Genomic DNA, 15,808 nt, shown 5'->3' with positions numbered 1-15,808 from the left:
GGAATGCTGGGATTTACTACTTAAATATTTTCAGTGCCCCTAGATTTTGCCAAACTGCTTTTCAAAGTGGTTGTATCATGTATGCACATACCAGCAGTATGTTCTGACGCATTTGGCGAAAACAACTTTTGAGAGACAAACAAACTGGATAATATGACGTTTGTGCTCACGTAATCACTTCTACAAACAGCAGTTACAGTAGTTCTCAACCTGTGGGTCGCGACCCCTTTGGCCGTGGAAGGACCCTTTCACAGGGGTCGCCTAAGACCATCTTGCATATCAGATATTTACATTATGATTCATAACAGCAGCAACATTACAGTTATGAAGTAGCAACAAAAATAATTTTATGGCTGGGTCACAACATGAGGAACTGTATTTACAGGGCCAGAAGGTTGAGAACCACTGAGTTAGAAGCGCTGCTACAGCTCCGGTGCAGGAACCACTCCCGCCGTCTGCTTCCGGCGTGGCTTCTGACGTAGGGCCGCCGCAGGCGCTCTCGGAGGCGGCGTGTGTTTGACGCCCTGGAAAGCCCCCTTCCGGGCTGTCTGGCAAGATCCAAGTATCAGCTCATGTTGGTCGATTGTTGCTTTTTCATAAGAAAGGAAAATATCCTGACAGGCTCTTCTTATTGTCGGAGACGATTCCCTAATTCCAGAAGAGACGCTCTCGGCTGGCGTTTCTTTCCGGCAGCGCCGCGGGCAGCCCTCGGGCCCTTGTAAGACGCGCGCCGCGGCCCCGCCTCCTTCCTTTCGGCCGGAACCGCCATCTTCCAGGTAGGCCCTGCGCGTGGCTCCCCGCGACCGTGGTCGCACAGACGTGAGTCTTAACCCAGAGACCTCGGAGGCCGCGTATTGGGGCCCTGGAGGGACCGTGCAGACTGTTTGGGTCCCTCTGGCCTGGGGGTCGGAGCTGTGCCTCCCCGGCCCGGTAGCGGCGTGCGGCCAGCGGCGCCGGGCTCGGGTCGGGCGCGGAGGGCCCCCCGGGTGCCGCGGCCTAGCAGGGGCCGGGCTCGGGAACAGCGAGGCCGCATGACCTGCCTGAGGCGACTCGGGTCGGTCTGGAAAGGAACTCAAAATTTGTGTCCCCACGGCTTCCCTCCGCCGTCCTGGGCCTTCTCGGACAGGCTTTGTGGGGTCGGGCCGCGTGGTGTGATGCCTTTTAAACTTTTCAACGCGGTGTTTCCCCCTCATCTGTTACTTAACCCTGTGACGCCGTCGGTTTGGGGCTGCGGGATGGTGGGAACGGGCTTAACTCCGGTGCGGCCTGGTTGTGTGTGGAAGCCTCGTGGCCGGCGGACGAAATAGGCTCCAACTGTGTCGACCTGGATAGTGAATCCCAGACCACTCGGTTTTGGTGCATGAAATGACTTTTCCTTTTTTTAATTTTGGACCCGGGTCGCAGTTGGACGAAAGGAAAACATTTTGTTCCAGACTTTGTTTTGTTAATGTTGGGGCATCTTGTGTTGAATGAATGAACTCCCGAATAACTGTCTGATTTAGAAGTTTGGGGGAAAGGTTACTGAGAACCCGCTAATCAGTGGTTCTCAACCTTCTGGCCCTTTCAATACAGTTCCTCATGTTGTGACCCAACCATAAAATTATTTTCGTTGCTTTTCCATAACTGTAATGTTGCTACTGTTACGAATCGTATCGTAAATATCTGATATGCAGGATGGTCTTAGGCGACCCCTGTGTAAGGGTCGTTGGACCGCCAAAGGGGTCGCGACCCACATAATTTCTTGTCCGGTTTGTAGGTAGTAGCTGCCGGCCACCGGAGGTGAGCGAACTGCAGGGTGCACCCCGCGGTGGGTTCCAGTTTTGGAACTTGGGCGTATTGGGCCGGGATGTAAAATGGATTTCTTACGCGGGAAGACGAGTCTGGTGCAAGCAGCATGGGCTTGAATCAGATATTACTCCCATGACTGATGCTGCCGCTTTGAGTATCTTTCCTTGTTGATGAACTTAACACAAGTTTATGTGAACTTAATATTTTGAAAATGAAAACCCGGTACCTGTCACTTCTACTTGGTTGCTTTTTAAAGTTCAAGGGTGCGTTTGTTGTAACACTGGTTTGTTTGGCTCTGGTGGTTGGGTTAACTATTTTGGATCTCCTGGCCCCAGAAGGGGTCCTCTGGTGGAGTCATTTATCTTTAGGATGGAGGAGTGTTAAGAGACCAGTTTGTGTTAGAACTGTCAACAAGTGAAACCGGACTTGGGCCTGTTTTGCCTGCAGTCATTGTCAGCAATGGTAACTCTGTCCTTAGATGACCTGAAACAATGGACATCTTTTGGGAAACAAAGTGAAAGGTTCCATTCTGAATGCCTATAGAGGAATTCTTAGACTGATGAGTTAACTACCATTTTCTAGTAAGCACTTTGCATGTGTTGGGAATGGCTGAGTGCTTTGTAGCCATTACCTCAATTCCTTGTCAAAATAATGTTAGTCCCATGTTAAAAGCGGGAACCAGGGAGTAAATGTAGGTCTCCCAGAAAGTAGGTGGCAGAACCTTTGTCAAAATTAGGTCAGTGGTTATAAAATCTATTTTTCTCCCGTACATACATTACCTAGTAAGCAATTGTGTGAACAGTCAGAAATATGGAGAGGAAGATTTTGGGCAGCGAATAGATTTTGTACAAGAGATACAGTCACACAAAGATTAGGTTTGCTGTAAGAGGGGTTTAATTCACAACATAAAATGCAAGGCTGAGTTATGCCTTCCAACAATAAACTCTCTTGTAGTTAACAATTCCAACGCCCTTGGCATTCTAGGCTGGGTTCTACAGGTAATAGTGTGGTAGAGGTCATGTTGTATTTTCATATTTTTTTAACAAGCAAAGTACTGCTTTAGTTCCTAAAATCCAGTTCTGCTACTTAAAGAGTTTTAATGTTACAGAACTTAGGCAGGTTTGGCAAAGATCTTACTTGCTAAAATGGTGGTTTTTACCTTTGTAAGAAATACTTGTTCATGAGCCAGCTTTTTAGATCATTTTCCAATTCTGGCATTGCTACTGAGATGCAACCATTTACAATTACGGGGTTTTTGGTTAAAGGGGCTAGTAACAGTTTTGCAGGTATATTTGACTATTTTGTTCTTTGCGGTTTCAGTAACTCGCCAAAATGACTAACACAAAGGGGAAGAGGAGAGGCACCCGCTATATGTTCTCTAGGCCTTTTAGGAAACATGGTAAGTAGATTTGTCCTCTTAGAAATCAACCATGGTGGTATACATTTGTGCTATGTTAACACACTTGAGATGCAGATAATATAATGTGTTTTAGTAGCAATTAACCACCTATACCTACCTTAATTTTGTAATAAAAAGCATGAATTTTATATAGCAGTTCTCACATTGTCAACTAGCAAGATTTAAACAATGTATATATGCCCTAGAGCAGCAGTCGCCAACCTTTCAGACATCATGGATCACCAGTGGTCCACGGGCCACCGGTTGGTAACCACTGCTCTAGTGGGTTTTGCTCAGTGGATAAGAGCCTTGGCCTGTGGACCGAAGGATCCCAGGTTCAATTCAGGTCAAGGGCACATGCCCAGGTTGCAGGCTTGATCCCCAGTAGGGGGTGTGCAGGAGGCATCTGATTAATGAAATCAACAAAAATATATTTTAAAATAAAAATGTACATAACTGCCCGGCTGGAGTGGCTCAGTGGATTGAGCATCCTCCCATGCATCAAGTGGTCGCTGGTTCAATACCTAGTCAGCACACGCCCAGGTTGCAGGTTTGATCCCCAGTAATGGGGTGCAGGAGGCAGCCAGTGGAAGTTTCCCTCCCATCAATGTTTCTGTCTCTTCCTCTCTGAAATCAATTAAAAATATATATATATTTAAAATAAAATTTACACTGTCAAAGATGGGAGTGTGTTGAAAACTAGTGAGGTTATATTTTTTTGACTTGACTTTTTAATCTTGATATCACTATTTTTAGGAGTTGTTCCTTTGGCCACATACATGCGAATCTACAAGAAAGGTGATATTGTGGACATCAAGGTAAAATTGGGGAAATAGCATTAAAAGAAAAGTGGATTTAGTCTAACATAAAAACAAATACTAGTGTATAGTACACCTGTTGGCTCTTTTTATCCTCCTAAATGGGGGAAAATCCATTGCCTTTGAACAACTAATTTAATTTTACTTTTAAAGCCAGTTTTTTTATTTGTTAACAGCAAGTAGAAAAATATAGGAGATATAATCATGAGAATTTATTGAGGTGAAAAGGGATACCTTAGTGCAGAGTTTAATTATTAATGGGGATTACTAATAAAACCAGCGAAAGCTATGTTCTTTTGAGAGCCATATTTGAATGTATTCTGGCACTCTGGAGCTTGATGATGATTGTCTTTTTGATTGCTCAAAGCAACGTGAAAAATGCATTTCACCGGCTCTGAAAGCTCTTGAGTTGCCATTTAAAAGAGAAAAATCTTTTAGTTACTTTAATAAAAGTCACGGTTTAAAAGGAGGAGGCACTTGCTAAGGTGACGTTTATCTCCTTTCTTAACAGGGAATGGGCACTGTTCAAAAAGGAATGCCCCACAAATGTTACCATGGCAAAACTGGAAGAGTCTACAATGTCACCCAGCATGCAGTGGGCATTATTGTGAACAAGCAAGTTAAGTAAGTAATTCTTTGATTCGTATTCCCTCACACCCCTTTTTCACTTTGCCAGTTGGACTTATGTCTTATTGGTCATTCAAGTGGGGCAAAGGAAATGTCCTTTTAAAACTCAAGCAAACGGGGTGTTTGTTTTGTATCCTGTCAGAGGAAACAAAATAGACTTACAGGATTTGGTATTAGGCAGCTCTAGTTTCCAAAATATAAAAAGCTACAAATTTTATTAGCGATCTGGTTTTGGTTAAGTTATTTAGTGTTTTGGGGTCTGTTAACTTATTCTGTCTGTGGGTAAAGGGTTCATGGTTTATTTCATAAATGAAACTGCCAAAAAGTTTTTTTTAATTTGGTTATATTTTTTATGAAGCATTTATAAGAATTTCTGTTTTCTCCAGGGGCAAGATTCTTGCTAAGAGAATTAATGTACGTATTGAGCATATTAAGCACTCTAAGAGCCGAGATAGCTTCCTGAAACGTGTGAAGGAAAATGATCAGAAAAAGAAGGAAGCCAAAGAGAAAGGTACCTGGGTTCAACTGAAGCGTCAGGTGAGTGCTTGACAAAGGGTTTTTTGGTTGATCATGACAACTGAAATTTTGCTCAGTGATAATTTTCTTTTATATGAAAGTTAGTAAAGTTAAAGCATTGAGTAGATACGTTACCTCATTGGTTCTGAGAGAACTTTGAAATTGAATTACAGTTCTTAACATAATTATTCCATTGCCTTATTTTTATTTGTTTTTAATAGCCTGCTCCACCCAGAGAAGCACACTTTGTGAGAACCAATGGAAAGGAGCCTGAGCTGCTGGAACCCATTCCCTATGAATTCATGGCATGATAAGTGGGAAAAAATAAAAAAGACTTATGTGCTGATAAAAATGTTTCTCTTAATTGAGTAGAAGTGTGGCATCCCTTCCACCCAAAGAATAATTGAAAACTTTGTGTCACCCTAACTGGTTTGGCTCAGTGGATAGACAGTCAGCCTGCGAACCTAAGGGTCCCGGTTTCGATTCCAGTCAAGGGCACATGCCTGGGTTGTGGGCTCAATTCCCAGTAGGGGGCGTGCAGGAGACAGCCAATCAATAAACACAAAAAAACTTTGTGTCCTGATTCATTGGGTGATGTCTTTACTATTTGAATTTAGTGGGGGTTTTTGCTGAAAGATGTGAGGTGGTTTACTTTGCAACAAAGAATGTACTCCATTAGTTAGGAAGCTGCATCTGTTGCATTATAGTTAAGCTCAAGGAAAATTGGTTACTTAGATAATTATCTAAGTACCCTATGTTAAGGATTAGAAACTTGCCTTTGAAGTCTGCTACTTAGATGGTTTCAAATTACCCTCTTCATTGTGAGTTACATACTAGTTCTGAGTTGCTTCCACTTTTCATGAAACTTGGCTCAGAAAAAATAGTGTCTGATAATTTGGAACTAGAATCCCTTTTTTTATTTCATCTGAAGATAAACATTTATGTAGCAGTTAATGTGTTGCATTCTAAGCACTTCATATGTTTTGCCCAATTTCCATAGAAGAAAGCTGAGGCACAACTTTGCCCAAGGCTACAGATTCAAACCTAGGCAGCCTGGCTCCGTTACCCGGTCTTAATCTCTGGTGTTAAATTGCTTCATATTAATGGGAACATTTTAAAGCTACTTTGTGTAGTTGGAGCACATTTAAGTTAATTCTGTTTCTTCCTAGATATTTACTTGGACATGGCAAACATCCAAAAAAGAATTGATGACATCCTATCCTAGCTGCCTTCAGTATTCTGTGATCCCTATAGCAATAGTATCAGTTTATTTGACATGGAAACCTTGACGTTCCTCTGAGTATTCTCTTCCCTACTAATAGATTCAATGACAAGAACCTATTCATTTGTATAACTTAAGTCAGTGCTATAAATGGGTAGGAAGCCCAATATTAGCCACCTTCAGTTTACTCCAGTGAAGTGTGGTGGTAATGGGTCTACTTTGGAATCCAGCAAACCTGGTTTTGAATTTCGTTGAATATCTAACATAAGTCAAATGGGTATTTGCCTTAAACAGGTTTACATCTATGAGTAGGAAGTTGTGTTTAAACATGCTTATATTGGTCACCAATTCACTATCACAGAAAGCAACCAGGAACATTATGAATTGCTTCAATTGTCATTCCTGTTTAATGTTTTCCAATCTTTTTTAAAAAAATGTATTGATTTAAGAGAGGGAGAGAGAAACATCAATAATGAGAGAGAATAATGGATTGGTTGCCTGCTGCATGCCCCCTACTGGGGATCAAGCCTGCAATTTGGGCATGTGCCCTTAACCGGGATCGAACCCAGAACCTTTCAGTCTGCAGGCTGATGCTCTTACCCACTGAGCCAAACCAGCTAGGGCTGTTTTCCAATCTTTGATGGCACTACTGTGTCCAGTTAAAATCATTTTTAACTCTAATGTGTCTTACTTTGCATATTTTAAAATTGCATTTCCTGAATATCTTGTCTAGCCATTTCAAGGCAAAATAAGGTATCAAGGAGTGTAGGACAGCAGAGGGAAGAGTTGGTACTAATAGGCTTCTTGTTTCTGCCTTATGTTTTCACTGATTATTTCTGATCTCTGGTGTCTGACCCTTTCCACTTGCTGCTTTCTTAACTTTAGCATACAGACTTTTGAAAAGCAGCAAATAAAATGAGCAGTTTTTCCTGTGCTTTTCTCTGGTATCGTAATTTCCTAGTCCCACTGCAAATATGGCTCTGCTTCCACCACTCCCATGAAACTATTACTCAAAAGTGTATCAACCACTTGCTAGCTTTTTAATTTGACTTTATCCCTAAATACTTGCCAATTTTTTTCCCCTCTTCCAGAGTTCCACAGGTTTCTGCCATACTTATTCCCAGTTCTTAAATATGTCTCACTTCCCTCTCTGGATTCTTAATGTTTCACATCTGTCCATAATTTCGTTACGAGTAGAGTTCTAAGCCAGTGGTTCACAAAGTATGGGTCCCCAACTGGCTGCATAAACATGCAGACCTGTATCAGAACAACTTGAGTCAAATTCTGGGGTTGGGGCCCAGCACTTAAGTTCTGGGTGATTAAGATGCATATTCCAGTTTGAGAACCACTGACTTCTGTTATAGTCATCCCTAATACACTTGACACTCAGATTTCAGAGCTCACTCTCTGAAGGTCGATTGATATTTACAACTCTTGGGCAGCTACATCTGAATGTCCTGCAAATAAAGAGATTAGTTTGCAAAGTTTTATTAGATGAATTAAGTTAAAATCCTTGAGTTTTGAGTAATGTATGTGTGTGCTAGGATTATGTACCTTGCCTTGAAATTCAGGTTTTTTTAAATGAGTAATCATTACAGATTGTAAATTTATAAATCCTGTACTGTACAATTCCATTTTCTTAAACTTGTTGAGAATGAAGAAAAGTATTCTAACTATAGAACTTTTCACCCAGTTCTAAGAGTCAAGACTGTAAAGGAAGTTGCATGGCTACTTGAACTTTTAATTCTGATCTTGCCAGGTATCTTTTAAGGCCTTCTGTTTTCAAGTTGAACCCAATTCCAAGGGTTGAATAAACTATAGCACACTCTTCTTGAAGTCCTCTAAAAATTGTGGCTAAATAATATCAACTTGATTTCCTATCTCTAATGTATTCCCACTAATGTACATTAGCATTTTCTCTGGACTGGGATGGAAAAAATGCTAAAATATAAAACATTGCTAAATAGCAATAAGAATTGCTAAGATATAAACAAGGTAGGCTTTTCATTCTTTTAGCATGAGAATTTTAAGTTGAATTTAATTTATTTGAAATATGCATGTTTATAGCATTTCTTCAACTCAGTCCTACTTAAAGGGGACAAAAAATTGGTGTTCATGCAAAACACCTAATCTGTTAGACAAATTGCTTGGTTATGAATAATAACAATGAGGCAGCATCTGCAGCTATTCCTGTTGAGGTGGAAAGTGTAACGAGGAATGGATAAGCATCCAGCCAAGTTTCTGCATTGTAATGCTTTTCAAACAGCAAAAGTGTGGAATGAGGAGCAATTGACAGGACATCTCACAAAGCCCCAAATGCAAAAGGCTGGGAAATGTGTAGGGAAATGCTTTCATACCCACTTTCCTAGCAAGAATAGAATTTATGGAAATCATTTGGATTGGAAAAGAAATGGCAAAAGGGTACTCTTTACTGTCTCTACCAAGTGAGGCGTTGGCTTAGCTTAAGTGAAGATGTGATTGGATATTTTGCTCCTGAGAGAGTAGGTTCAGATTAAGTTCAACCTGCTTTGTCATTCCATTTACATGACCAGAGTGCTTTCCATATGTTGGATTTCAAGTCTTGGACAGCACCAAGATTTGAAATCGGGTTGGATTGTCTACTACTAAATGACTCTGACTTTGGATAAATTGCTAAGCTTGTCTGAACCTCAATTTAGAAGATATTTCACCAATTTCATAGGGTTAATTAAGATTAAGGAAGAATTAAGATTTTTTTGTTAATTCAACTAATTTATGAATGATAATAAACTTTATGGGGATGTCTGTGATGGCAGGGGTATCTTATGTACTTTATTGTCCTTTCAGTAAATGTTTTATAATAGAAACTTAGCTGTTCTTTGTGTTTTGTACCAGCACTTAACAGCCTTACAGAGTAGTTTTTCAATTATTTTGACAGTTGAAATAAAGTAGGGAGTTGGTACAAGACAGAAGCATAATTCCTATTCCGGGGAAAGTACCAAAAGATAGTCTCTGAGTCTCCTGTAAGCATAGTAATATTCAAGGATTTAGGCTATACAGGAAAGGTAATTGATACTGAATTCTACAGATGGTGGTTAGAGGGACTTTTCTTTTTTTTTTTTTTTAACCCTCACCTGAGGATATGTTGAGAGAAAGAGAGAAACATCGTTGCCTCTTAAGCACCCTGAAAGGAGATCAAACCTGAAACCTAGGTTTGTGTCCTGATCAGGAATCAGACTCACAACCTTTTGTGTGTACAGGATTATGCTTCAACCAACTTAGCCACCCAACCAGGGCTGTGGGGAAGGGATGTTCTTGAACTATTAGAGGACAGACCTTGGCAAAGTTTTGCCTGAGGTCTAGAAATCAAGCTTATTTAGCTGGTAAAGGGTTAATAACTTTCTAAGCCTAGTGATGTGTGCATATTCCAGATTCTGTCCTTCACACTCATTCTAAACACCCATGGACTTGTGTATTCATGTCTGCCTACACATTTCTATTATCTTTCTAAAACCACTTCAGCATGCCTGTTATGTTACTCACACAATTTACATAGCTAGACACAAATCCAAATGAAAAACAAGCAGAACAATTTACACAAGGCTATTTATAATTTCACAGTTCAGTAATGTATTATCTGCATTAAAAAGTCATGGATTATTACTTGCAAATGCAAAGAGCTTTTTGAGGAAAGTGGAATAACATTTTGAGCTCACCTAGCAAAGTTGCCAGGTAAATGCAAAATGGGATGCAATTATCACCTGGGCAGAGAACAGTCTTAGGACTCTTCCTTATTGAGTGACCTTAAATTTAAATGATTTTATTCCTTACTGGGAATGTATAACGGAATGAAGTGAAGAGATAAGCCCAAGATTCAGCCAAGAAATGGCTTTTCCCTAGAAAGGTCTGCATTTAGACTCCAGGAATGTGAAGTATTTGTGGCAGATCACATTGACAGCTGCTCAACATAGATCCCCTGTCTATTCCTTGAATTTTAACAGGTAGCAACTGTCTAGTCTATCCCCTGGGGAAGAACTGTGATTGTTCAAGTTAGTCAGCAATTCCAGTCTTTTTTGCTAGATACTTGTATGAGCTTCCAGCTTCTTAGTTCTGGTTATTGGGATATGAGAAAGTCTACTGGGTTCTTCTGAGGATTATTTCACAATAAGAAAAGTCAGACAAAGAGAGGCCCTCCTTCCCTGCTTGAATGAGGACTTAATGTTTGGGGAAGCAGGAGCCATTTTGTGTCCAAGAAGGAAAGGCCAAGAGAATCAGAGAGACAACAAATCAGACCCCTATCACTGAACTGCTCAAGGACCCCTGGGAGCTAGTAGTTTCAAAGTTCTATAAATAGTAACTCTTTGTGGGTGCCTTTTCCCGAGTCAGGGAAGGGGGTGCTCTGCTTCAAGTCTTTCCAGTTAAACTGAAGTGTAACAGAAGGGGGTTGCCTTGTGAACAGCCAAACGTTAGTACGACTGAAATACTGCAGTTCATCCCAGGACATTTCCTGGAACACTAACTCCTGCGAACAGGTTACTCTCAAAACTAAGGTACTGGGATAATGATTTCTGTCTTTTCCAGTTCATACAGTGAAGACACCATTTGTTCAGAAAGTTAATCAGTGAACAATTATTATTCAAGAGCATGTAAGTCCCAGGTACCACTATGTGCTTGATACTAAAGACACAAGCTAGAGTCCCTGCCCTCCTGGAGACAGACATGAAGCAAATATTCCATCAGAAAGTAGTGACACTTGAGTGAGCCCTGAGAGTAACTGGGCAATAAGCGTATGAGTGGTAGCCGTGGTCAGAGGAAGCTTCCCCAACGGAGGAACAAGTAAACTACTCACAATCAGTTCCTTCAAGATTATTCAGGATTCTTTAATTGGGAAGTGAAGAGAGCAGTAGGGGTGGAGAGGAGGAGACACCAAGAAATGGAGGCAGTAGAAATTATGGAAGTTGGCAATTGATGTGGAAGTGACAGTCAAGGATGGGCTACTGGGTGATGGAGGCACATTCATTAGTGTGGTCAACGGCAAAAAATGGATCCACTGTTTACCCCTCCTTGCATCCCAGTCTTTCCAAATGTGCCTTTGCACCTCCCTCCACCAAGGAGTGGAGTCTTTCTCCCTACCTCTTGAATTTGAGCTGGCATTGGGACTTGCTTTGGCCAACAAAAAGCAGAGGTGATGGGTTCCCCTCTGAGCCTAGGTCTCAGTGGGCCTTTTCCACTTCTAATCCCTCTCTTGGAACTCTTCTCAGCCACCATGAGAACAAGCCCTGGCCAGCCTGCTTGATAAGCAGAGACATGTGACTCAATTATTGTCCCTCCCTCATCACAGCTGACTGACAGCCAGCTGCAGGATGATGCCAGTTCAAACCCTGTCAGCTCTCTGCAGATGCCTGAAAGAGCCAACCAAGATCAGCTGAGCCTGGCGTAGTGTAGGATAACCACCCCATTGGTCTTTAGACATGTGAGCAAATATGAGGGGGTCATTATTTTAAGCCAGCTTTTTTTTTTTTTTTAATGCAGCAAAAGCTAATACAACCAGGATAGAAGGAGGGGTGAGTAAGGGTGTCTAATAGGCAATTGGACATAAGAAGTTGGAATGCAGGAGGCCAGAAGCATAAGGTCTTACATCCTGCAAGGATAAACTCCCACAGCTCTGCCTTGACAGGGTGGGCCCAGAAACCCATAATCAGGCCATATTTCTCTTTTGTGTTCTCTTCCACTCTCCACCTCACCCTAAACTCCACTTTACACTTGGAAGTCAGTACTGGAATGAATAGTGAAGCACATGCATGACTCGAGTGCATAGGTCCTGAGCTAGAGCTTCCAGCCTCCCAGCCCAGTGGTCGGCAAACTCAGTCAACAGAGCCAAAGATCAACAGTACAACGATTGAAATTTCTTTTGAGAGCTAAATTTTTTAAACTTAAACTATATAGGTAGGTACATTGTTATTAATTCGGGTACTCCAAAGGCTTAGGAAGAGCCACACGCAAGGGGCCAAAGAGCCGCATGTGGCTCGCCTACCACAGTTTGCCAACCACTGTCCTAGCCCATGGAATGCTTATGGAGTGTTCGCTGATGAGTCAATGCAACTCGTGCCAGCTGAGGTGCAAACAACTACTGCCTCCAGGGCCTTCACAGATCTGGAGCCTGGTCAAAGTGACTACAGCCCCCTTGTACTGCTACTAACTCAGCTCTCCCCATCCCCTTTTCCCTAATGTTGTCACCCCTCATCACCTTTTGAAAATAAAAGGCAACATTTGGCAGGGATTTCCCTCCCACACTTGCAGAAAGATCCTACTGATTGCAGTTTTCCCTCTTCCTTTCGTCCCCCAGCTCCTTTGATCTCAGGTTCACTCCTCTATTGACTCAGGGTCGCCTCTGCAGGGTGGAGGAGGGTTCAGGCATAGCCCGGCGAGAGGCTCCCTGCACACTCGGGATAGTGCCTGCATTTCCAGCGTCTGGGGGCCGTGAAACGCGCAGGTCCCGGCAGAGCGTCAGGCGGCGAGGAGTGCGCAAGCCGGCTGCGTTGGTCTCCAGCTCACTGCTCCCGCCCTGGCCGCCACCGCGGGGAGGGTGAGCGAGAGGAGGAGCCTGAGGCGGCCGCTGCGCCCGGGTGCGCGCGGAGTCCTTTAAAAGCCGCCGGCGGTGACAGCTCGGCGGTCCGCCTGGCCCCAGTACCCCGAGTCCTTGCGCTGCCGGCTCGCCAGCCACCCCGCTGCGGCCGCGTCCTCGCTGGGTAGGTTTGTGCTCTGGCGGCCGGACGCTCCATGCGGCCGCCCAGCATGTCCGGGCACTTTCTGCTCGCGCCCATCCCCGAGTCCTCCTCCGACTACCTCCTGCCCCGGGACATCAAACTGGCCGTGCTGGGCGCCGGCCGCGTGGGCAAGAGCGGTGAGTGCCTAGGGAACCTCACGGGGCGGAGCCCACCCCGGGCCGGGTCCGAACAACGGGGTATGGGGAAGAGCCGGGGCTCACAGCCCGGGAAGGAGGACCGGGCATAGGGAGGGAGCGGACATCCCCTCTCTCCTGGCTTCCCTGCTGCTTCCCGAGCAACCTTCCGTGGGCTCTCGCTGGGTTTGGCACCGTTGGAGGACGAGGGCAGGTGCAGCAGGTCGAGTACCTGCAGTCGTCCCCGCCACCAAAGGCACGGGGACCACGACGGCCGCCCCGGGTTTGCAGAGTCCGCAGCCCGTTCCTCCCTCCTTCTCCCGGAGGGTGCCGTGTTTGACGGTCCTGTCCGAGCCCTTCACCTGATTTTCCTATTTCACTTTCAGCAATGATTGTGCGCTTCCTGACCAAGAGATTCATTGGCGATTATGAACCGAATACAGGTTAGAATAATTATGTGCCCCCTGCTTATGTGGCTGCATGCTTCGATTTTCTTTGTCCTGCTGAGAGTAAGAATGTAAAAGCAGACTCTCCTTCATTCTCCAGGCAAGCTGTACTCACGGCTTGTGTGTGTCGAGGGAGACCAGCTGTCCCTGCAGATCCAGGACACCCCCGGGGGGATCCAGGTAAGGACTGGCGGACACCCACACCAACGGCGGCGCTCGGGAGCATGAGCAAGACTCGCAACGGGCCTGATGTGCATTTAGATGGAGTAGTGGGCTGTCCCAGGAGGGGCCGGCCAGTGAGCCGTTAGGAACCCTCCAAGGGGGCGAGGACTGGATGGTTGGAGGCAGCTTCCTCCTATGTGCCACCTCTGAGAGGGGGAGAGGCGCTTGACTTCTCTTTACAAGCTGCGAGGGCAAGGCTACCGGCAAGGGTCTCACCACCTCTTTCAGGGCTGGCCGCGGAACCATTAACAAAACTGACTGTCTGGGGCCCTGGAGAGGGTCTTCTGCCCCAGCTGGGACTGCGGAAGTGCTTCTGTTTCTAGCTGTTCCCGCAAGTCACTAATTGCAGTCAGACACTCTTGGCGCCTGCTCAGGAATGTAACTTGATTAAGTTAATTGCTCTCCCTTCTAGGGAGGAAAGGTCTCGTGGAAGAACTGAAAGAAAGAATTTGTTTCTGGAACATTCTCAAGAAGGACATGCTAAAAATATTTTTATGGGTTTTGGGAATAGATGTTTATCTTGGCTTATTTTCAAAGTTTTGCTTTTTCTGAGTTAGTTCCTTAAAAATTGTGACATTCTGATTTGAAAGTTCTCATTGAAGTCATTCCTCAGTCAGCCTAGGTTCACCACAGACTACCTGCCCAGCAAGGAGGTTAAAAACAATGCATTGGTAACAGCTAATAAAATAAGCCAGGCAGGGAACTTGCCTGAGAATTTGCTCTTTCTACATCAAAAACCGCCTTCTGCAGAAGCAGGGCAGAATCTGAAAACTATATTTAGTGATTTCCTTTTCAACCCTTGCTCAAAGTTTACTTTGATGATATTTTGAGTCCTCTCCCACTGAGGGCTTCCTTGATCAGACTCCCTTTGATCTTCTCAGGTCCAAGACAACCTCATGCAGGTGGTGGACTCCCTGTCCAAATGCGTGCAGTGGGCAGAGGGCTTTCTGCTGGTCTACTCCATCACAGACTACGACAGCTACCAGTCGATCCGCCCCCTTTACCAGCACATCCGGAAGGTCCACCCTGACTCAAAGGCCCCTATCATCATCGTGGGCAACAAGGGGGACCTTCTGCATGCCCGGCAGGTGCAGACCGATGATGGTGTTCAGCTAGCCAACGAGCTGGGCAGCCTGTTCCTTGAAATCTCCACCAGTGAAAACTATGAAGATGTCTGTGATGTGTTTCAGCATCTCTGCAAAGAAGTGAGCAAGCTGCACGGCCTCAGTGGGGAGAGGAGAAGGGCCTCCATCATTCCTCGGCCACGCTCTCCCAACATGCAAGACCTGAAGAGGCGCTTCAAGCAGGCTCTGTCTCCCAAAGTCAAAGCCCCCTCCTCACTGGGGTAAACTCACCTCAGACAGACTGCCTTCATTTCAGTGTGCATTTGTGCAGCTGGAAAGACTGGGGCGTGGGGCGGGGAGGTCTCCTTTATAATCACACATTCAGAGTTTATTTTTATACAAACTATTGGTTTGCAATTGTATGTGTATTTCTGAAAATTCAGTGATTGCCTAGAAGTTGAAGAGTTGTTTTTTTAAATAAAACTTTTTTTTTTTTTACTGTAACTGCTAGCCACCTTTCCATTAAAGGCAAAATGGCAACATTTCGCCTTGTTTCTTAAATGTCTTTTTATAGAAATCATACTTGCACCAGAGCCCAGAACTGCTCCATGCTTGCCCTCAGTCTGAACTCTGATTGGTGTCTCTCTGTTGAGAGGGGTTTAAGTGGAGGGAATGTGTTGTGGGAGAAAGAAAAATATGTGGAGGAGGAAAGAGATTTGAATAACTGCAGGATGTCTTTAATTAGGGCACTTTGCCACAGGCATGAAATTGACATCATTTGATTTCCACTGTGCAATAATGTTAAAAATTACATCAGTGCAAATGG

General features: G+C 44.2%; 2 protein-coding genes across 5 annotated transcripts; both read left to right on the top strand.

The window, feature by feature from the left end:
• Nucleotides 1-501: 501 nt before the first annotated feature.
• On the top strand, nucleotides 502-7,304 carry RPL21 (ribosomal protein L21). Of its 3 annotated transcripts, none has more exons than XM_081083460.1 (6): nucleotides 502-776; nucleotides 3,109-3,187; nucleotides 3,944-4,005; nucleotides 4,517-4,629; nucleotides 5,019-5,169; nucleotides 5,370-7,304. In XM_081083460.1, exons 2-6 carry the CDS (start codon nucleotides 3,121-3,123, stop codon nucleotides 5,457-5,459), a joined length of 483 nt encoding a protein of 160 aa, XP_080939586.1. In that variant the 5' UTR covers nucleotides 502-776; nucleotides 3,109-3,120; the 3' UTR covers nucleotides 5,460-7,304. The 3 variants fall into 3 exon arrangements, with proteins under 3 accessions (XP_080939586.1, XP_080939587.1, XP_080939588.1); XM_081083461.1 differs by having other exon boundaries at nucleotides 749-819; XM_081083462.1 differs by lacking the exon at nucleotides 502-776 and adding an exon at nucleotides 814-1,054.
• A 3,969-nt stretch (nucleotides 7,305-11,273) lies between these two features.
• Nucleotides 11,274-15,527, top strand: RASL11A (RAS like family 11 member A). 2 transcript variants are annotated; one of them, XM_081083466.1, is made up of 4 exons: nucleotides 11,274-13,253; nucleotides 13,637-13,693; nucleotides 13,797-13,876; nucleotides 14,800-15,527. In XM_081083466.1, exons 1-4 carry the CDS (start codon nucleotides 13,130-13,132, stop codon nucleotides 15,265-15,267), a joined length of 729 nt encoding a protein of 242 aa, XP_080939592.1. In that variant the 5' UTR covers nucleotides 11,274-13,129; the 3' UTR covers nucleotides 15,268-15,527. The 2 variants fall into 2 exon arrangements, with proteins under 2 accessions (XP_080939592.1, XP_080939593.1); XM_081083467.1 differs by having other exon boundaries at nucleotides 12,975-13,098.
• The last annotated feature ends 281 nt before the right edge of the window (nucleotides 15,528-15,808 follow it).

The sequence above is a fragment of the Myotis nattereri genome (assembly GCF_964212035.1).
Source record: "Myotis nattereri genome assembly, chromosome: 2".
Classification (NCBI taxonomy): Eukaryota; Metazoa; Chordata; class Mammalia; order Chiroptera; family Vespertilionidae; genus Myotis; species Myotis nattereri.
Note: the sequence above shows the minus strand (reverse complement) of the source record. Positions and strands in the feature narration are given on the sequence as shown.

Coding starts and splice junctions, on each gene's coding strand:
- RPL21 (XM_081083460.1), top strand. CDS start 3,121: ATGACTAACACAAAGGGGAAGAGGAGAGGCACCCGCTATATGTTCTCT. Junction 3,188..3,943: donor TAGGCCTTTTAGGAAACATG/GTAAGTAGATTT, acceptor CACTATTTTTAG/GAGTTGTTCCTTTGGCCACA. Junction 4,006..4,516: donor GTGATATTGTGGACATCAAG/GTAAAATTGGGG, acceptor CTTTCTTAACAG/GGAATGGGCACTGTTCAAAA.
- RASL11A (XM_081083466.1), top strand. CDS start 13,130: ATGCGGCCGCCCAGCATGTCCGGGCACTTTCTGCTCGCGCCCATCCCC. Junction 13,254..13,636: donor CGGCCGCGTGGGCAAGAGCG/GTGAGTGCCTAG, acceptor TTTCACTTTCAG/CAATGATTGTGCGCTTCCTG. Junction 13,694..13,796: donor CGATTATGAACCGAATACAG/GTTAGAATAATT, acceptor TTCATTCTCCAG/GCAAGCTGTACTCACGGCTT.